Here is a 22,690-nt window from a genome sequence, read left to right as displayed (position 1 = left end):
AGAGCTAGAGCTAGAGCTAGATCTAGTGCTAGAGTTTGAATAGAATGAGATGGACGCTAGATGTGTCGTATATGCAGAGGGTGTTTACAGCTGAATGCACCGTACGTGTATATGTATATTGAGCACCGTTGTGTCGCCTACTAGTCATAGTTACTCGAGTTTCCCGTCTCCCGACTCTAACTACTGCGTCACGCAATTCATATTGGGGGTGTGTAACGAGCATGTGTGGATTACGAGGTCATCGGAAACTAAAGCCCATAACCACCGCACGATTTCCTCCGCAAGAAATTGTGCATGATAAAAAAAAAGCTAAAGAAGAGAATAAAAAAATATAAATAAATATAGAGTTTTTTTAGTTCTGTAATATTTTTATCGGCAGCGTGTGGTGAAATTACACGGCATGTCAGGCAGTAACGAGCTGAGGGCGTATGCAAACGAGGATCCAGAGGGAGTGGACTGCTATATATATATATATATGTATGTGGAACACAACAAGAGACTACACAGAGTGCGGGTAAATCGAGAGCGACAGGCTGGAGACTACACACTGGCGGGCGATGCAATCGCGGCAACGGCTGTTTTTGTAATGTCGCGGTTACACATCGTCCGTACGAGCTATCGATCAACTCTCTCGCAAACCGTACCGACGATAACGCCCCGAGAGTTTAGTTTTCCGTTTACTGATGATGCTGATGTGGATGCTGGCTCCACGCATTCGGAATCAATTGGCCAAAACTAAATTCCTGATGGCTATCTCTGACATGTACGTATTGTGTGTGCATATGTGCATAGCACGTAGCTTCTCAAATCATTTATTTCTAATGGCGTATCTGTTCAGCTGGATTCAACAATTATAATAAATAATAATAATGATGATGATAAAATATGCCGAGGGAGTTTTTGGTATTTAAATTAGTCGGAAATATATATTTAAGCCTGACTTTGGTGCGCCCATGACGATATCTCGGCCATTAGAATGTATACACCAGAGATAGGGTGTGTGCGTGTGTGTGTGGCTGAAATCGTCCGCTTTCACAGTGACCAAAGTATACTGATAAGCCAGCAGGGTCCAATGGATGACGTTACTGAGTGCCCAGGGATTCATCCGACTATCCGGCGCCGTCCAACATTTTCACGGAAGCCGTCGTGTGCGATTCGATGCCGCTGGTATTGCTATACTCTACCACATGCTCCTCTCGAGATTCTACACCGTCCCCCGAGGCTTTGTGACTCTCAAGGGCCTCCCGGAAATCCGAGAGGCAGGGAAAAAAAGGTCAGAACGATCTCACTGCTTCTATATATATATATATATACATATACATGAACATATATATACACACGCAATGCTGCCTCTCGCTGTCCTCCTTTGGTCTCTTCTTGCTCTCACTCCCGTCTCGTATTCCCTCAGAGCAGCCGACGATGTAACGGATCGAAGAACCTACAGAGTTGCGAACGGAAAGAATTCTCACGACAGCTCGAAATTATTTTAAAAACATTTATTAGTGTGTAGGCATGAAAAAAATTAAAAATAAAAATAACAAAAATCACGGACAAAGGGAGCGGGGTGGAGTTCGATCCTGGAAAGTGGTAGATAAAAATGGTAAACGTAAGCGGCGTGTATGTTTTAAAAGCCCACACCTGGCGTTGGCTGGCTGGCTGGTTGAGTGTACACGTTTGCAATTTAAACGAGAGAACGGTTTGAGGAAAAAAGCACGCACAATGGCTGCCTGCGAATCCGTTTTTAAAATTCGCCAAGGGATAGGCACGTTTTTCCTCGCGTTTTTCCGGCACCGCGACACTGTTGTGCTGCCGGGGTATGGGGACAGAGCGAGGGTGAATGAGACCGAGGGAAAGAGCCAGAGTAGGCGTTTGACGTGTGTATTGTATGTCCCGATCGTCCGACCGAGAGAGCTCGTGTACCATTCTCTCCACTCTCGATGATATAAATTTATTTTGTTTTCCAAAGCTCGCTCTTGTACGGCACATCCTGATGCTTGCTCTCTCGCATCGGTGCGGCCGCAATTAATACGGACTCTCGATTGCTTTTGAACCCCCATTTTGCCGCCCGAAATGTCCAATCGTCCACTTTGCTCTCGATCATTTTATTTTATTTTATTTTATTTATTTTTTTGGATTTGTCCGACACAGTATACCTGCATGAAGCTAAATAAATAAAATAATAAATTGTTGACGGACAACAGACGAGAGGTGTAAAAAACCTGGGTAAACTCGGAGAGTTTAGTGTGCTGAGAGCTGTAAGGACGATTGGGTTAGTTTTGGATTGTCGAGAGGCAGAGGGAAATCGAGTATAACATAAGAAAGAGGATGAGACAGATAAGGTGAAGAAGAGAATAGTAAGTGAGTAAGTGAGCGAGCGAGTGAGTGAACAAGGAAAGAGATGAGAGTATGAGTTAAAGTCTGAGCCAGGCCACCCAGTAGCCATTTAGATAAACGACCGGCCCCTGTTGAGTGCCGCTCGCGCGAGCGGGATGCTTGCCAGAGAAATAGTCGTATAGATATACACACCGAGACCACAAGGAAGCGAATAAGAAAAGGAGAGCACGGGAGAAGCCAAGGAGCTAGATACCACCACGACTACGACTTGGACGAAGACGACGACTACGACGGCGACGAGGCGGCTCAACGAGACACGGACGACCAGAACCAGAGAAATAAAAATAAAATAAAGTTAAAGAGGTTGGATAGAGAGCTAGGGAACTAGGATAGAGAGAAATCTCGGGCAAAAAGAAGTCAAAAGTGTGTTTGTCGCTGGCGACAGAACAAAGAGCTTCTCCGAGCACGGATCACTCTTATCGACGGATTTGTATTGAGGGTGAACTCTTTAAGCATGCAACCCACTGCTCGGGAGTATATTCATCCATCATTTCAGAGCTTTCCCTCTCGGTTCCGCGCCTCGGATGCTGCTGTTGGGTGCTGTCGGGTGAATCGATACACCGTGTAGTCGAACCGCGATGGGTAATACTACGATGTCCTATGCATAAAAAATATCCGGATCGGTATGAAATATGAAGAATGGAAAGTCTGTGTACCGACATCAATCATTCACTTTTTAATACCTTTAATTGAAGTCTGATTATAATCTGATTGATGGATTAAATCAAAGTATGCCAAAAAGTTTACGTCCGATTAACTTTTGTGTCAGCGTGTAACGAGCATGGAAAAATATATTATCAAGCTCCTGCATGTTGAGGATGTTCATTTTTTAAAATATTTTTTTTCAGTTCATGTAATGGACGAGCTACTGTCGTAAATTTGGGTCAGATGTATAAATTGAATGAAAAAGTAAGTGGGTGAATTAATAAGTAATTTTGCAAGCTCGCTCGACACAAAGGAACAAGTGAATCAGAAGTAATATAATCTGTCGTGGTACCTGGTCTGATTCCTCCAAGTCAACACTCACCGGCAATGTCCGTCTAGACTCGTGACAGGACACAAGTCCAGTGGGTGCAGTAGTAGTAGAATCAGCAGCAGAAACTCGAAAACTAAAATACACATAGTACATCAGAAAGTCGGACGGAGTCAAAGTCGATCCCTTGTGAATTCCCCTGGCGACCGGGGAACGAAATAAATTATTAGAATGTCTCGGTAACAGAGGACGTACGTCTCAGCCGGGTGCACTTGATCTCGGAAATCGTCAGTGTCTAGTTTTTATATATCGGATCGTTCCACACAGAGAGCATGAGCCACGAGCTGAGAAGACAAGAGACGAGTAAAGTATAGAGAAGACAGGACCAGAAAAGAGTACACCAGTTGTAAGGAAAGATGTATTAGTGGATGCTGGTGGTATAAATGTGTGTAAGAGAGAAATATAGACAGCTATGGCTTCAACAACGGCAACGGCAACGGCAGCAAAGCAGCAGCAGCGACGAGTAAAAAGATTCATATCTGACTCAAAGCTCCCTGGCTTCGAACGGGACCCCGACTCGCCCGAAGCGGGACGGGATGCCCGTCAATACTTATCCGGTGAGAGAAAATGCGTCCGACGATCTGACGACGAGTAGTTGTAGCAGTAGTGGTGTAGCGGAGGACGAAACTTCGGCATCAGAGAGCTTACTACGGTGGTGTTCAGCCGCCGCCTACCGTAGTAGCGATGTGAGGCGGGAGTGGAGTGTGGGCGGCGGGAGCTATACTCTGCGAGGGCTGTGCGCATGAGAACAAAGTGTGGGAGTCCCGAGCTGCTCACACTACTGTATACCCGAGTGGGAGCTCCGGGAGTGGGAGTAGGAGTAGGAGTAGGAGTAGGAGATAAGAGTGGGAGCCGAGCAGTTGTGTGGCATAAACCGAGAGTGTGGTAGTAGAGGCTGTAGCGGTGACGGCGGCGGTAGTAGTAGTAGTGAATGTCGGGTGGGTGAGCTGGGAGCGTGACTGGTACCTTAACCGCGGAGTAGGAGATATATCGGGAGATTCTCCGGAGATTCCACGCATGAGAGCCGTGGCGCGGGCCAAACCAGACCGCCAGCCTTGTTGGTTGCACGGAAGGCAGCTGCCAGCCGGCTTACCGTCGCCTCGTGTATTATACTAGCAGACGAGGATGAGAACGGAGATGGAGACGAAGAGAACCAAGGAAAGAAGGAGAAGACGATAAAGAAGAAGAAGAAGGATAAAAAGACGAATTGAGGAATAAGAAAAATAAAAATAAGATGAAGAGCAAAAGGAGAAGATAGCAGTGTAGGTAGTTCGAGATGGGAGACTCACTACGTGCCCCGGATGGAATTCACAACGAGTGAGAGAGTGCCGAACGGGCTGTCCCGTAAAGATCTGAACGCTAAAAACTTTCGCCAAGGACTGTGGGAGTTTCTTCCGATACGATTGCGAGTGCTCATCCCCCTGGCTCATGTTCTTTTTCTCTCAGTCTTTATCTTTCTTTCTTTCTCTTTGTGCTGGGATGGGATAACTACAGTCTGGACGGCTCTAGAGATTGCTCGTTACCACGTTCCCGTGGACGTATCAATCCCTTTCTTCTTTATACTTGTTCTTTTTCATCGACAAAAAAGTACCAAGTCTATCCGGGCAGGAGATAAAAAAAGTCAAATGAACATCCGGCGACTTTAGACCAGCGGAATCGAACGCTCCCGTGAGAGCTTCTCGTTTTTCCCTCGGGCTATCTAATATATAACTATCTCTGTCTCTGTACACTTCGGCCAAGCGCCAAAGGCTTCCATTGTAAAACGACTCGCATTTCCACCCGCCAGCGCACAAACAAGGGATGACACTGGAACCCACGGGCCCGAGAGAGTTAACCACCAGCCGGCGTCTCTCTCGATCCAGCTCTCGTTTGTCCATGTCGTCTATATACACCCATATATACATATATATAGACATACATGTGTGTGCGGAGGTTGATGTAGATGCATACATAACCCAGCGGTTGTATATGCCCCTCGACATGCACCTCAACGCATCAGCAGTCGGCGTTTCTACACAACACACACAGTCGTCTGGCTGGCGTGTCGGATTTCTGTTTGCTCTGCCGCGTCACGCATCGAGCCGCGCCCGTCTCACACTGTCCTGATGCCCATTATCCTTCCTCGACATTTGGCATTTTTAAAAGTAACAACACACGCCCCTTGGAAATAAAACTTGGCTTTCATCCTTAACTCACCAAATAGAACCATACGCAAATATAATACATATACTTGTATGTACACACGGCATACACTTTAAGGATGTCATTTCGATTCTAATATTGTGGATGTAAGTATGTACATACTATATAGACAGACAGATAGATAGATGGATAGATAGATAGATAGATAGATAGGAACGCGAAAGAGGCAAATCCAATGCTCTGAACTAGTAGCTAGGTCTGGTGATCGATCCGCCAATGGTTTCCATTCCAACTGAACGATTCCGTGAGAAGCCGCGATTGAAATTCCGATCAAATATTTCGGAATGTTCCAAAAGACTCGTTGGAACCCGGGGGGACTGGCTGCTTCACTTATGCCTTCCTCCTCCTCATCATCCTCCTCCTCCTCTTAGACTACAACTGTCTCTGTGGCCCCGAGGCATAGCAGGCAGTTTAGTTCCCGACGCCGAGGATCTGAGTAGTTGTAGTTGTACTTGTAGTAGTGCAACAGCACTAGTGGTAGTAAAAGTAGTAGTAGTAGAAGAGAATCGATGCCGGGAGTGGGAACATCAGCACAACTTGAATCTCTCGCGCGTTGGCGAGCTGAGTGATGGATCTTGACGGCTCTTGCCTCGTTTTCTGTGCATCCCGGCTTGGCTCCAAGATTGATGGTCCTTGTTCACCCCTTACAGGGTGATCCGACGGGCTTTTCGCACGACACGACCCACGCCAAGACTTATCCTAATGTCCCACCGTCTGCTCTACTCAAGGCCTCTGCGCATTTATTTTTATTTTATATTTTTTATCCGTGTTTTATTTTTGTTAGTTTGTTTAACTTTTGTTCGGTGTTTCATTTCAGTCGCATATTCGCCCGTACTTGACGTCCTATCGACGTTCAAAATAAACACCGGCTGTTTTTGAACTCTATTTGGGTTAACAAAATAAAATACATACATCAAATGTAAGTAACGTGTGTAAGCGATAGCTAAACAAACCCGAGAACCATCCAGTTGTGTATAATACAAGTACATAAAGAACAAAAAAAAGCATTAAACTACGGTTTGTTGGAACTCTATCGTACAGATTACACAGAAAACCCGCCCCGACTCTCAGTACTTCTTGCCATGATGTCTCGACTGTGTGTACCCTCATCGCAGTTGTAGTCGTAGTCGTAGTCTTAACTTCCCCGGGTGACTTGCGCTATCGGATTTCACCAAGAATCCAAATCATTGTCTAGGGACAATCGAGCAAAGGGGAATGGATCCGAGAAACCCGTCGGTCGCAATAACGTCGGATGGATTTCCCTGGGCATTAAACATTCAACTCGAACGCTCTTCCGTAAGATGCTGAAAATATCTAGAAATACTCCTTTACTTGCTTTCTTATTCCACTCTTGAACCGCATCGATAATAATAATAATCGTAAGCCAAACGATCAACAATGATAATAAAAATAAATGCGGTAATGAGAATAATTTTCAGATCAGTTTAGAAATTAAATATTCCCCGAAACTCTGGTCTACTCTCAATAATTATACGCGCAGACTTTTTCATGAAATCTAGAGACTTGAAGTTAAAGTTGGACCCGTAACTGGTGACTCTTGTGCTATTTTTTAATTTGTTTTCCCTTTTTCGTCGGATTTTACTGATGCTTGATAGCGACAAAGTGTGGGAGTACGTCATTAACGTGTCGCTTGAGCAGAGTGTGCATTGTGTGCTTCTGAGGCGGACTATGCTCGGAAACGTGAGAGTTGAAAACCTCGCAGCTTCACCAGCAGAATGGATGTCGGATTGCGCGCGTGCGTGTACGTGTGCCTCATTAACCGCGCGTTAGCGTACCCAGAGTTTCGAGAGAGAGTGGAAAGGATAAAAAGTTTAAAAGGAGTGAGAAGGAGTGTGTGCAAGCAAGAGTTTAAAGTGGAGAGAGCCAGACAGACGAGTAGAGGGTCGAGTCGGGTCTTTGGTGCTGCTCGTACCACTGCTATATATATTGGTTGCCGACGAGTCGTCGAGGCGGAGAATCAACACGCCAGCCGGACGATTGCGGCCTGCTAAACGCTCTGAGCCACCTTCTTCGTTCTTCCCAGTTCTTCCCAGCAATACACCCATACCACCATCGGCATGAAGGCTATCTGCGGGTAATTTCGGCACTCCCGGTTATATTTTTTTTCCAAGAAACTACTTTACAAACTCGGCATTAACATTGAAACTCGGAATACTAAATTTTTATATAAAAAGAGCTGAGCCTGAGCGAGGCCCCTGCTGCAGATGATGATAATTACTTTTTTTGGGAACACATGTGGGTTTTGTTACTTTAATTTGAGTTTTTTTGACTTAATGTATGTTGAAAATAATTTTTAGCGATTGACGGGCGATTAAACAAACATCCGGAGACGCGTCTGAGGCGACTCTCAAGTGACCCGAGAGCCGGCGCAAACTAGACCCACATCAACCGGACGTCATCGAAAACTCGGATAACTCGTGAAACTTTTACCAACTCGAACGGACAGGTTACGTGCAAGTTGCTCGAGTTGGTAACGGGAGAGACGTCCCCAGTGAGGAGTCAAGAGTTGCCAGTCAGGTCGACGGGGAACAGAGTGAAGAGAACGACGGACAGAGAGTAAAAGAGAGGAAGGAAAAAAAAGGAACGAGAGATAAGATTACTCGGTCGGATACCTCAATGATACTCCATGACGTCAGCGGACGGAAAAATCATAGGAGAGATGATAAGAGAGCAGCGGTGTTGTAAATGTGGTGACAACGAGCCAGTATCCGTCGTCAAACACTTGACGGTTAAATTTAAAAGACCAAACGGAAGAGGTTAATTTGCCGCGAGCGCGATTTCACACGAGTGCAGTGGGTGGGTGGGGTAGATACTGCACAGACCGGTGTGAAATAGAAAAAGAAATGCTTGACGAAATGAACCAATCCAATTACAAGTAAAGTAGTGAAGCTCACACTTGTCTCTTCCATTTTTATTTCCGCCGATCTTTCTTTCTTTTATCCTTTAATTTTATTTTTTTATTTTTCCTATCCCTTACTCACCCACTCACTCACTCCTTCCCTCCCTCCCTCCCTCCCTCTCTCACACTCTTACTCGGCAATAATCCTCTATCTCGCTCTGGCGCTTGTGGATTTGCGGTGTACACGATTATCCAAGTTCCTCTTGCCCCTCATCGGGTCGTTGCTATCTGGCCGCCACCCCACACCACCCGCATCGCACACTGTCGACGAGCGTTTCCTCCTCTCCGCCTCGCCGTTCTCCTTCTGATGCCGCCGGCGACCCAGCCATCTTCCCCTCTCACCCGTGATCCGCTCTTTTACTCACTCGCTCTTCTCTTTGCTCGTCGTCGACATCCTCTGCTACCACTAATACCAATACCGCCGGCAACTACTCGGTATCTGTGTGCCGCGTTTCCCGCTGCCGCCACTTTCAACTACTACTCTCTTTCTACATATATATATATATATATACATATATACTTCTATCTTCTCTGACTCCAACAGTAAACCGTCGCTCGTATTTTAGCTGCTCTCGCCTTCTACCAGCAAATTCCACGACCCTCCAATTACCCACGGGCACCGAGTTTGCCGCCCGTCGTTTTTAGATTTAAATGCTGCCGCTTCGTTCTATACATACTACTACACTACTATACTATCTCTGGCTCTGTCTCAGACTCAGTCTCAGCCTCGGCTCTACTCTTTCTCTGCTGTGCTCTACAGTAACCCTTTGGCGATATTGCCTCACTCGGATATCGCGACCGCCGCCGCCGACTAGAGCCACATAAAGACGTGTAGATTATTTTTTTAAATAATAAATGCACGATGGATAAATTAGTCGCGTCATATGTATGTATATATATAGGATATGCAGATACTGCCATTGCTCTTGTATGTAATATGCATACGAAGAGAAGTGAGACGCAGATATAAAGAGAGAGAGGGAGGGAGAGATGTACAGCGCCGGATATCTGCAGGAAAGCGAGTCCCGTTGAAATATGTCACACGTGCTGAATTCCAAGTGGAGTAACACAGACATACCCGTCAACTTGCACACGTCTTGTACCGAAGTGTGGGAAAAGTTAAGAAAATAAATAAAAAAAACAAAGTGAAATAAAAAGCATAAATATAAATAGAAAGGCTGAATGAAAAATAAAAATTTTTTGGACGCGCCTACGTATGATGTCAGTGTCGGTGCAGGGGATGGGCAATCGATAATCCGAGGAGGAAACTTCGTGACCCAGAATTAAATTGGCCGATTCGGTGTGTGCGACGAATGAGCGGACAGCGACGCCGACAATGACGGATGTACGGTCGCCAGGACGGTTCGGTTGTGTATACATCCACTGACGGAGAGCGAGCGGAGGAGGAAATGGATAGAATAAGATACGGAGCAGGATGAAAGGATCGAGGATGAGAATCCCACGGTGAAGTCGACGACATCCTGAATAGCTAAGTCGGGAACAAACAGAGTTGAGACCACGGTTGCGAAAGGGGCCGGATTCAACACCCGCCGCCGTCGCTGAACGACTGAAGGATATATAGAGTAAGAACCGAATCATCCTCGTTGTCGTTGTAGTCGTACTCGGTCCTTGAGATCTCGTTCCTTTCAGCCTGACATTCTGCAGATGATGAGGGAAGAATATCACCCTCGATCGTTGCCAGCGCACACTGCACACACAAAACGATTTACTCTCTCTCTCTCTCTCTCCCTGCTATTCTCTCTTTGGCTTTGGCCTCTCGTCGTCGACTACGTTCCGCCTACTCTATCATCATCGGCCCCGTCGGGTTCACTTGCTCACAGCAGGCGCAATCGTGCCCACTACACACCGCTTGGTCGCGTACAAAAGAGCGGCGCCGATCGATATCGCTCTCGAGAGCCTAATTCGGGCCAGTCACGTGCAAGCCGACAAACAATCCCGGGAATATATATATATATATATACATACATGGACATACACATATATATTGGATTGAGTTTGTGGTGCAAGAATGGTAGCCAGGAATATAACGACGACTCTGAACTACGCGATAATATAGTATGTACACCGCCTCGGGTAGATTGCATCTGGTTTTGGCAGTTTAACCAAGATAGTCAAGGTGTAAATCACCACTAATCTTGTTTGATTATTTAGTACGCGGCCAAAGAAAAAATTCAGGTATTAGTATATATATATATATCGTGGGTATAATCGCTCGGAGAATGTTTTGGCCCTTAAAGTTAAACCGCTGATGGGAAACTGGTCGGATTAGCCACCCGGGATAATCGGCTTCGGAGAAGTCACGATTGTTATTGAGAGAGAACCTCGATATCCGTAGATTTGTCACACTCACTAAGCCAGCCTGCTGATATTCAACTTCTGAAATCGTAAACCGAGATAATAAGACATATATATGCACACATACGTAGCCACTGACGTAATACCGACTAAGTCTCATCAATTCCGCTGCATAAGACTCATCAATTCCAGTGTACCAGCACAAGTCTCAACGTCTACATGAATTGTCAAGTCGCTGTCGTGCTCTATCGTTTCATCTTTTTTTCCTCCTGCCAGAGCTTACTCTAACGAGGTCTCCGGAACAAGAGACCAACGGAATAGAGAACGACCAAGAGCACCTAACCACCACGACGACATCAGCAGCAGCAGCGTTGACGTTGACGGCGTTCTCGTCTGCTCTCAGTGCGTCGTCTGTACTCTATATCTGTCTGTCTCATTTTGTATCCTCTTTTCTCGGGTGAGTCTCTCACGCCAACCAAACGCCGTCTATTTTTGTCGGCAGAGCAGCTACAGTGGCGGGACAAAAAGCCTGCGGCTTCACTACTACTACATCACTACTACTAATACAACTCCCCTAACGTATCTCTTTCCTTTTTACTCTTTTTCACCTCCATGCACCTCTTTTTACGCCGCCGACGATCCAACCGTTCTCCCCCGCCACCCCGTGCGCAGCGCGATCGCGCACGCGAGGGAGAAGCGGAGAGAATTTAAAAAAAAGAAAAAAGGTATAAAAAAAAAGCGAGTGTACAGGAAACGTTCGAGTGGAACGAGCACAAGAGGCAAGAGGAGTGCAGAGGAGTAGCCGAGATAGGCTCTATCGAGTCTCTGATGGCGAGTGGAGTATGCTCGTGAAGAAGAAGAAGAAGAAGAAGATGAAGATGAGTGTGAGAGAGCAAGACCCGAGAGTGGGATGAGCTGCAATGGACTGAGCTCCCTCGACGGCCCGCTACTAATTGCCGCCGGCCGCTCCTGGCTACGGGCCGCTGAGCATCGCGCGGGCCACGCACCCGAGCAGACTCGACTTTACTTATCCTACCTCTCTCCGTACTCATATACTCTATCTACTATAATACTATACTACTCTAGTCCCTATACTACCAGGGTTATAGCCATGACTACTTGTAGTTATAAACCGCCACCTAACCACGTAACGCTGCTACTCGTCCCAGACCACCTCGGCCTACCCATATATGCTCTTTTCTCCTTCTTCCCTCCGACATCTTCTTCCTCTTACCGCATCTCGCTCTCCTCGCAACCTTCCCCACATATTTTTCGTTTTAACTTTTTACTCAAATATTTTTCTTCTTATTTTTTATTTTACTCCTTCCTTTTTTTTGTACACTTATCGGCTGTACGGTGCAGAGACCCGAGAGGATCGAAAGCTGTTGGATAGGCACGTCTTTACCAGAAATACTTTCCGCAACAACCCGTTGAGAGTCGCGACCTCGTGTCAAGTCGATTTATCACGGTACAAAGAGTTAAATGTTGTCTCGAAAATCGTTAATATTTATGAGAAATATATATATGTATGTTATAACGTTTAAATTTACTATTAAACATCTACCCCGGTGGCTCCTATAACACCACATACATACGTTATAATTTATATATATATATTATCTGTATGGATGTGTGCGGCAAAGTGGTGATGGATGGAATTCGATACCGCATGTTTCCAGGTTTATCGAAGTTAATTAGTACGGACGTGAAGCTTATATGGGAGGTATGAGGTTTATCGATGCTTATCGCATATACCCGTGAATGGAGATGCACCAACTCGCTCATCCGCTGATGTGGATACGTATATATATATATAATATATATACGGAATAAAACCGAGACACACTGAACATATAGATATATAGATACAGCAGTTAATTGGCGACGCCTCAGTGACGACGCTAACCCGAGGATTGGTGGCAGTGGTATGGTATGTACTTCTCTTGCTGGTACTCGAGGTCACCGATAAGTGGCACGTAACTGCCGCGCTCGAGCAGTCGGAAAGATCAAGAGAGCTCTGCCGGCACCAGTAGAGAAAATCACACTTTTTTTATTTTTTCTCTTCTCTTTATCGCAAAACCTTTTCCCTTCTTCGGAGTTGCTGGTAAATGGAAGTACATATATATGTATATATATATATAATACATAACTTTTATCATTAATTTTTACGGTATTTATTTTTTGGCTTTTACCATTGATTTAACTGGTAATTTATTCATGAACATTATTCGGGTTGCCAGGGATTTTTTCCGCACGTCATCCGATTGCTCTGCTCTCGGAGTTTTTCCGCAGGCGTGAAAAATCGATGCGGGTCTTGTTACAAGGAGTTTGCTCTTGACAGCCTCGACGAACATTTTTGCAAACGCTCAAAAGCAACAACAGCTCTCTGAGTCTGTGACTGTGAGTAAGTGTCAGTGTGAGAGTATAAATGTGTCTGCCATAGTGTAAGAGCATTATATACACACATATATATGTTTGTGTGTATCCCCAGGCGTCAGATCGCCACTAGCACTTTATGCTTCAGAGAAAAAAAATGCGTGCGAGGGTTCGAGAGAGCGACCTCTACTTTTTCGCCACTCCCTTTCTCCTTTGAGAGCCTCGTTTTCTCTCGTTCCGATCATTCTCCCTGTTTTTATGTCTTATATATATGTCCATCTATAAAAATGGATGGATACATATATATGTGGACTGTATAAAGCATACATATGTGTACCGCTGCGGGCTGGTTCTCTCTTTTGGTGCGTGACTCAGCCGGACTGTGCAAAAGAACCGCCAGCAGTGCAGGACTACAACTGGCATACAAGGATCCAACTCCTACTCCTACTCCTACTGTACTTTATAGTATACCATATAATGCTAACTGCTACCCTCACAATTATTTTCTGATACTGATGCGAGGACGTGCGTCCCCCAGTCGAGTTGCACACGTGCGTAGAGATACTTTCATCATCCAGCCGGCGATAATCATCAAGCTAGACTCCGTGACCGTCCGGGGGGTCGACCGAGCAAAGGGTAGGGTCTGTTGAGACCTCGTCGGGGACACCCTTGACACACGTGTCGCTCATTCACCTATATATATACTTATACTACTCGCTTTCCTTTCTATTCATGCTCTTGTCTATTTATTGTGACACCTTCGGCAGGTACTCACACGATAATAAAAATACAAACACACACACACAGCGCACAGGATTACTCTGTTGGCTAATTAAGAGATTAAAGCGATAATAAAAAGTATAAAATAAATAATAAACGAGCGAGTTTTGTTTGCTGATTCCGAGACAAAAACTAAACGGAATAAAATATCTCTTTGGTTGGTGTAGCCGCGGTCGTTCCAATGCTTTTATCAGCATAAAAAATAAATAGCAAAGAACAATAAAACGAAAGGAAATAATGACGAATAGAAGGTCGTCACGGCGATTAGTCGATTGAAAAACAAACTAAACTTGCCATCATTCTCGCCAACGGCTTCTTACTCGATTACTCATAAAAAAATAACAAACCGAAATGAATAAAAAACCGTAGCGCAACCTTTTGTTCTCCAGGTTATTTATTTTTTTTTCTTTCTTCACGTGCTTATCCTCCTTTCTAAACTCAAAAATACTCGGATAGGTATACGTACCTGTAATAATATAAACGGAGCGTGTAGAATGATTTGAAGAGTAGAGAAGGCTATATTGTGCTCACCGAGGTGGGAGTATTATATAGCAGGAGCTCTAAAGAATATTGAGTTTTGTGAATGCACGATGAAATGAACCGGACGCAGTGCCAAGTAATTTCAGAACGGTATTTCGATCGTACACGCGATGAGAGTGTGTGTGTGTGTGTGTGTGTGTGTGTGTGAGTGTGGAATCGTACAAGCGCTCCGATATATACCTACGCGCGTAATCGCGTGCAGCCACATATGGGCATGTTATGTACGAAACACACCAGCAGTAAATATATAGGTATACCCTGTACGGGACCTTTAGCGCGCGGCTGGTGAGTCGTAGAGTCGGGACGATCAATGACAAGCACTCGAGGTCTCTCTCTCGCACGCAACCTCGCCTATAACGCCCATATTTTGTCTCTGTCGGTGGTTCGAGGCCCTGCTGCAGGCGACGCTCTCCCTCTCAATCAAGATAGACGCGTGAGAGGCTTAGCACCGTGAGGCGAACACGAGCGGCAGAAATTCAGTCCATCGTGGGTAAGAGCGAGAGGTTATGCGAGACGGCGAGACGTGGATGGAATATGGAGGATCGAGTGGAATGGAGTAGAGTTGGGAGAATTAAACCGAGAGGGAGAGAGACCGGGAGTTAGTTGAGAGAGAAAATAGCGGCACAGCCTGTCCGTGCCTCTGCTTCGGAAAGTGACTAATGACTAGCCGACCGGACCTGCTGTCCTTTGCGCTCGTTCGTTCGTCGTCTCCCTCGAGCTGCCTTTACACGCCACCCAGGGAGCGAGTGAGATGCAGAGGATGTGCACATGCACCAGCAGCAGCCGCACCACTAGCAGCAGCAGCAGCAGCAGCATCAGGAGAAATTTACGGGGAGATGTCGCCAGCCACGTTGTCATTGTCGACTGGTTTACCCATAATAAAGTGCCAGGATCAGAAAAATTATTCTACTCGGCTATCAAAAATTCTACGGTCACGTTAACGCTCCTTTTTTTACGACTCTTCTCGGTATTATAAAGATAAACAACAACAACAATAATAATAATAATACAATAACGCCATAATACAAATAGTATAGACAAAGGTGATGATAAAAATCCAAGGTTCTATTTGTTGCTTACCTTATTGTGTGGCAATTGCGTGGGCACATATAGAGGCGGGTCTAAACCCGGACTTGTGACAGCATGACGACCGATTATCCTGTCCGCTGGTTTTGCATCGTATCCTTCCGGCTGGCCGATGTGAAACCCCTTGCTCTTAACCCAAAATCTAAACTTGCTGTTCTCCGCGCTGTTGACCTCTTCACCCCTCAACGTGCGTAGAATTCTTCCGTACTTTTTAATCGTTATGGTCTTTGTTTTAGCCAAGTCACCGTAGGTTTTAATGACCCATGGCTGGTACGCATTGTACATGCTGTCGTTTTGAAACTTAACGGGAGCGGGAACATTAACGGGCTCACACTGGGAACCAGCTAGTTTCCCGACGCCATACGGCATTCCTGGGCTGGGTACTACGCCGGGAAATGCCATGGGGACTGGTGGGTTGTTGCTGCTGTTGTTCGACTTTGTTTCCGCAATACCGCCGGACGTTTTGTTGCAGCCGCTCGGGGAAGAACCGTAACCATTTAATTTACCAGCGCTCGTGGCATTTGTTGTTGATGATGATGATGATGAGGATCCCGAGCTGCCGGCAAGAGAACCGCTAGTCATGTTGGATATATCGAGGTACGAGACTGACGAGTTCTTGTTTAGGTTTGTGGCATTACCAACGAAGGTCGCCATCGAGGTCGCCATGTAAGGAATTGTTGGTGGCATCGTTAATCCACCGGCGCAGAGACCAGACTGATGCCCGCCAGAAACACTCAGTCCTGACATGGCCGAGAGACTTGTTGGAACAGACCAAGGCGAGGGAGTAAGTACATTAAATCCTCCAGTGAGATCCCCAGTCTCGTGTCCCACAGTTGTGCATGCAGCTGAACCGACTGGTGTCGTGACTGATGATCCAGTAGTCTGTAGAGGACTTTTACCCCGGGATTTCGAGCCCGCAGATCCTCTTTTTGATCCGTGGTGGCCGTTGTTGTTGTCCACATGGCTGTTATTGGAAGAAGCATTAGTTCTGCTACTGGACAATCCGCTCCCGCGAGATTTCTTAGCAGTCGGTTCGTCTCGTCCGCCACTCAATGAGTTGAGATTACCGTGGGACGGATTGTTGTTATTCTCCGACCTCGAGCGTTTACTCGCTGACGTCGAGTGGTGGGACGCCGTCGGTGGATTGTTGTTGACTGGTACACGACGACGTAAACCCATAGTCGCGCTTGCCATTGTTCTTTCTTTGTTCCGTCTCACTCTCTCGATTAACTCTTTCTCTCTCCTCTCTGTTCTTTCGCTCTTTCTAATCCCAGACGATTTCTCTCGCAGCTGCTTGCGTCGCTGCTAAGTCACACAAATGGACGTAGATCGTATCAACGATACTGATGTTCACACCGTCCACCAGCTCGTTTTTTTTCACAGTATCCTTGTGGCTTTGCCGCTTCATCGATTTAACGACATTTCACCGCTCAAGAACTCTGATGATTCGAATCGAAATCTCGGATTGTCCCAAGATATCTTTATCTCCTGATGTACATGTATCTATATATCTGTAGCTACACAGTTGAAGGTCCTTTTTACGCCGCTGAACTCTGGAAAAAATATAATAAAAAAATACTGTTAAAATGTGATGAGAAAAATTAACTGAGCAGTAGCCGATTACACTGCGCGGAAGCGTTTAAATGGAAGGGGTGGCTCCCGTTAATGGTCTGGTCCGTTCAACAGCGTCGAGAGCTCTATAATAGTATAGTGGTGGTGGTGGATATATATCTATATATCTATAGCGAGTGAGATCAAGAGTATGAGTGGCTCGGCTGGTGAATATATAAGGGGTGGAAAGGACTGCTGGGTGATGGGTGATCCGCGTGAGCCGCAGTACACCGAGGGGCTGATTATAAACCGCGGGAATATAATGTGTGGAATTAAACCGAGCAAATTGGCTCTGACTTATTAAATAGCAAGTGTCGAAGGGTGTGACTTTGGATTGGATGCTCTTACTACCACTACCACTACTTGTTCTTCTTCTACGTCTACTTGTGCTTTAACTGATGTGTACTGGAACTGCTAAAATCTTGTTTACCCTGGCAGAGCAGTCTCGACGTAGTAATTACGACCCTCCCTCGCCTCTCAGTAAACGACTTCTCAAGGTGGATATGTATATAAACTCCTTAAGCTACAGCTATATATGTATATATATGTATATATAGATATGTATAGTCGGGTGTACGGCAAAGGAGAGGAAGTTCCTCGGTCGTCGGTTGGAATGACACTGTCCCGGTTGGAACGAGAGTCAAAGTTTAACGAGCGCCCTGCGGCGGATAAAAATTTCGCTTCGTTAAGACGAAACGGTTTCGCAAGGTGAGAAAAATACCGCGATGAGAGTGGTAGTGTGCCGACGACAACGACGTTCAAGACTACGAATAAGACAGGACGAGTGTCTCGGGTTTAACATTCGCGCAAATTGGGAAACCGGTTCGTTGACACCCGGCTTCAAAACTCTCTCGGGATTTTTTAACGCCATATCCCCATGTCTTTTCAACCTAAAATCTTTTTGTCGCTAAAATTGTCAGAGGAATATCATTCGTCTGTTGCAGTAGCAGTCACTTTCAGCGAGCGAGCTAAATAACTGCTACTCTCTACTCCTCTCTACTCCCGTACTCGCACAAGTATCTGTACATCCATGCATGCATACATACACACCTACTCCATACCCACTCTGTACTATACTCCATATACTCTCAGCTGAACTCCATTCTATCTCGGTGTGTGCACTATAAAGCCCAGAAATTCGAGCCATAAAAGCAATCATGGTTCGCGCGTCGCTTGTCAGAGCACCAAAAATAACTCGTTTTTTTCCCCAGATGCTTTTACCCTTTTCCTAGCATGATCGATCACCGCTCATAGCTGCATTTAAACCTTTAAAGCCACACACATCCGCATTCACACACTCCATCCATACACAATCATACATCTACATTCAGTATTTATTCACGGAAAGACTTTTCTCGCCACACCAGAGTTTACTCCAAAAACCCGGAGCTTCGCTTGCTGAACTACCAAATACGAACCCTGCTCCCCAGTTTTTTCGGCGGCATTATCACGACAAACCTCTGAGCTGTGATTAAACATATGGAGAATCGAACGGGGCCAGACTCTGGCGCATTTGAAAAAGATCTAAATAATTTATCAGCACAATGGATTCAGCAGCACCGAGTGGTCCTCGGAGCGGCGGCCCGTGACAGTGGGGTCTCTCCAGTTAGTAGCTCGTTCTCATTCTTTGTCTCGCTCCGTCGCTCGAGGCTCCCAATGTGCCAGTGCCACTGCCAGTGTATTATGTAGCGTAGCCCGAGTGTCACGTATATATATATGTATATATATATACTATCACACTGTGCTGAGCACGCGGGACGTATTATGACGCGAGCTAGTTCTCATACAGACTCAGTGGGCATATGTGTGGTGTGTACGTCAATCCACACATACATACATTCGTACTGCGTGAACATAAGCCGTCGGGTACCCGTGAACGCGACCACGAACGAACTGTGGTGTCACGCTACGTGCTTCCTGCCTACTCACTGATACGCCGTGACAAAAGACTCCTCGTCCACCCACCCTCACACTTTACTCACTCACACAACTTCTCTCTCTCTCTCTCTCTCTCTCTTTTGCGCGGCTATACTCTCTGTCAGTAGTTATTCTCACTCGTATGATCGCAATAACAAAATTATCGACTGAATATTTTATGCACTGTAACTCGGTGTTCCACAAAAAATAAAATAACAGCCGAGTCGGAACGGAAAAGAAATAAAGTAAAAAAGAAACTAAAATACACGTTCCCGACATCTACACAAATGTGGAAAAATAAAATATGAAAAGTTTTACCGAGGGAAATATTTCGGAGTAAAAATAACAGCAGCAGCCGTATGGTGAGAATGTTCCGACGTTTAACACGACTGACTGAGCACAGAAGGTAGCAAGGTCGAGTAGCGTTGAAAAAGCCACGTAAACGTTGAAACACACCCTGGTTTAGAGCACAGCAATCCTCTATACCCGATGCAGTTAGACGATTTTGGCGTCGAGCTCGAGTACACGGACCGGCAGTAAATTGAATTCCCAAACGGGCGGGTGTTGCGAGTAGCGGCAGAGTGAGAAAGAGGACGCGTCCCGTGCCGGGCACCGGAACGCCGGCACTACAACTCCTATCCCGTGTAGTTGTGCTCCTCTCTGTGCACCTTTCCTGTCTGCTATCTATGTCTATATCTCTATCTCTGTATCTCTATATCTATCTATCTATCTACCAACCAACTAACCAACCCATCTATCTCTCGTTTTGTCCTCTCGTCGGTCGTTTAAGAACACGTAACCGCTGCCTCGTATTTTCGAGTCTCGTTCAATCCATACCCGATCCGATACCCACTTTTCCTATTATCCTCAGGTTTCTCAGTTCTGCAATACCGTTAACCCATTCTGCACTGTTTTGCATTAATTATCCGTAGGTTTTCGCTTAATGTCCCGCAGCTGCTGGTACTTTACACCCATATATATGTTTATACATTTATATATGCATGGAATGTATTGTGTCGTCTGGGTTAATCGACTCGCACGGAAAATAAGACTCGTAAAAAAGTAAATTTGATAAAACGCGTGGGCATTTACCCGGATCATTGTCTTACACCGATAATGGATTCTTTTATGATTAAAGCCCCGCGATTTCACCTCACACCCTAACGATATCCCTCGGGCTCAAGGATATCAAATGTTGGAATAGAGCTCATGCCGTGCAAGTTAACGACCGGTTGTAAAAAACTAAAACGAATATCCGACTGGCGTAGTCTGATGTCGATAACGGACCAGAAAATATAAAAACAAAAAAGTAAACCCATGATACGGACATATAACCCGAGTGATAAGGATTTCCCATCGGTTTTAAAGGCACTCCAGTAGTACAGGAGTATATAGATAAATATGTAGTCGAGTGTCGTAAAGGACGTGGGATCAAATGGAAGTGACAAGTACGCATAAAACAAAACCACTACCAACCTGTGTGATGTATCGGCACTTGACGTCGATCTCTGTTAAGTTTATTCAGCCATCGCCACTAAACAGAGATCTGTATCGCGGATGATACGATTATCATACGTATCACTACTAGTGATAATAATCCAGTCGCACAACCACCGCACGATAAATAATAAAGTCATAAAGTGTAAAAAAAAAATATATATGTCTATGCATACAACTTCTCAAGAGGATTACGTGTAGATCCAGCAGTTCCACTGCAGAAACTTAGCAAAGTCACTCGGTAAATCACAATGTACTGTAGTCTGTTGTCACAACTTGTTGTCACTCGTGAAACTTAATTATTATTGTTGATAGGAATATTATTTTTTGATAACTGTCGTCTCTGATAGCAGCACACATCAGCGTTGTCACGACACGTATGAGTGTCATCGGTGTGATCACTCGGTATTAAACGGTGACAGAGGATTTAAATTTTCGGAGCGGTTTAAAAACACAGAACCGCGGAGCTGATCTGGGTGGTGTGTGATGCCGTGTACCGACTAAACGTGAGTAGTCGAGGGACTGTGTGCGTGAGCAGCCGAAGGAAGGAGTACAGCCGGAGAAAAAGAGAACGGCTGACTGGCCGGTAGTAAAGTATAGTAGTATCTCACCCGCGAAAAGTGTCCCACGATCAGGTGACACGCCGGAGTGTAGGTAGCACCGCAGAGTAGCAGCAACGACAACGTTACGAGAGAGAAGAGCTCACGAATCGTGACACGAAGTTGCCGATGGTTTGACGGCGGCGGTGGCGAGCGGGGGGTGTATACTATACTAGAGAGCGAGCACGCGCTGGAAAGAGCAAGAGAGGGAGTGCCGGGTGCGTAAGCGAGACGGCGAACAGTGTGGTGTCGGCGGCGACCAAGTGGAGGGGGTGCCGGCGGCGGTGGCGGCAGAGGAAATAGCGCCGGAGACCACGTAGAGGGGACGAATAGTTCACTCCTTCTCTCTGTCTTGCTTTGTGAAGATCGCTTTGCTTGTGAGTGCAAACGGTTCGCCGTGCGGCGGGACACTGGCGGCCAAGCTGAAACTACTGCTGCTGCTGCTGCTGCTGATGCTGATGCTGATGCTTATACTCTGCTGCTGTGCTGCTGCTTTTGCGGATAGCGGGTGGCAAGCGTACGATACGGACACACTACGGGACGGCCCAGCTTTGTATACCATACAATGCAATACTATATCTATATCTATATATATATACATAAAACTATTTATAATATATGTGTATATTATATAGGATGGAACCATGGTGTATTGGCAGTAGTACAGTAAGTAAAGCCGGGACCGGGACCCCAAGTGATCGCGCGCACGTGCGTGCATGTGTTGGCGTGAATACACGCGACCACGCCAGCTAAGCAGAGAGCAGTTGTACCGGTTACTACGCCAATGGCTCAGCCGCCGCCTGGCCGAGTTGAACAGAGGGCGGAACTCGATCTCACTCGAGCAACCGAGCAACCGGACCACCCTCTCTTTCCCTCATACACACAGAAACACACACACACACATTTAAACACAACAGTCGTGTATACTTTACTCCCAAGCACACTGAAATTTACTCGTACATACAAATATCGGCTCCAATACTTAGACAACGTTGCTCTCTTTCTAACTCCCCGATGCTCTTCCGCAAGCGCGGGACCTCTTTTTCTCTTATCCTTCTCCGGGACTTCGTGATACAATCCCACCGTCTGGTCGTTCTCGCTCTCTCACAAGTTTGGATCCTCCCCCCCGCGCACGCGCTTGTGGTGGTAAGCATATCGTTTGGACCCTCCGGCTGCCAACGGCTTTTCGATGGAATTTCCCGGTGGTCGGGATCGATATCGATCGACAGCTTCAATCCGGCCTCTCACTTCTCGTTGATTCTCTCTCTCCCTCTCTCCCTCTTTCTGTCTCGCTCAGTGGTAAGAGTCTAAACTGAACTACTCGACGAGTCGTCAGATGTTTCCTCGGTACGCCAAAACTTCTCCATCAGCTCTCTAGCTCCCACGTATTTCCACGTTGTGCTGTTCCCGTTCCTCCTT

The 22,690-nt window shown here is 46.0% G+C and overlaps 1 protein-coding gene across 3 annotated transcripts in view; it reads right to left on the bottom strand.

Annotated features, from left to right (window-relative positions):
* The window catches only part of LOC130677859 (mucin-19-like), a 53,284-nt gene that overhangs the window by 7,033 nt on the left and 23,561 nt on the right, over nt 1–22,690 (bottom strand). For 2 of the 3 annotated variants that reach the window (XM_057484763.1, XM_057484771.1), the window contains one exon: nt 15,642–17,200. In XM_057484763.1, the coding sequence (XP_057340746.1) occupies nt 15,642–16,841 (1,200 nt within the window). In that variant the 5' untranslated portion in view covers nt 16,842–17,200. Of the gene's footprint in view, nt 1–15,641; nt 17,201–20,651; nt 21,686–22,690 lie in introns of those variants that run through there. The other variant, XM_057484755.1, reaches the window with a different exon arrangement.

The sequence above is a fragment of the Microplitis mediator genome, chromosome 1, assembly GCF_029852145.1.
Source record: "Microplitis mediator isolate UGA2020A chromosome 1, iyMicMedi2.1, whole genome shotgun sequence".
Classification (NCBI taxonomy): domain Eukaryota; kingdom Metazoa; phylum Arthropoda; class Insecta; order Hymenoptera; family Braconidae; genus Microplitis; species Microplitis mediator.
The sequence above is the reverse complement of the archived record's forward strand: the minus strand, read 5'-3'. Positions and strand labels throughout refer to the sequence as shown.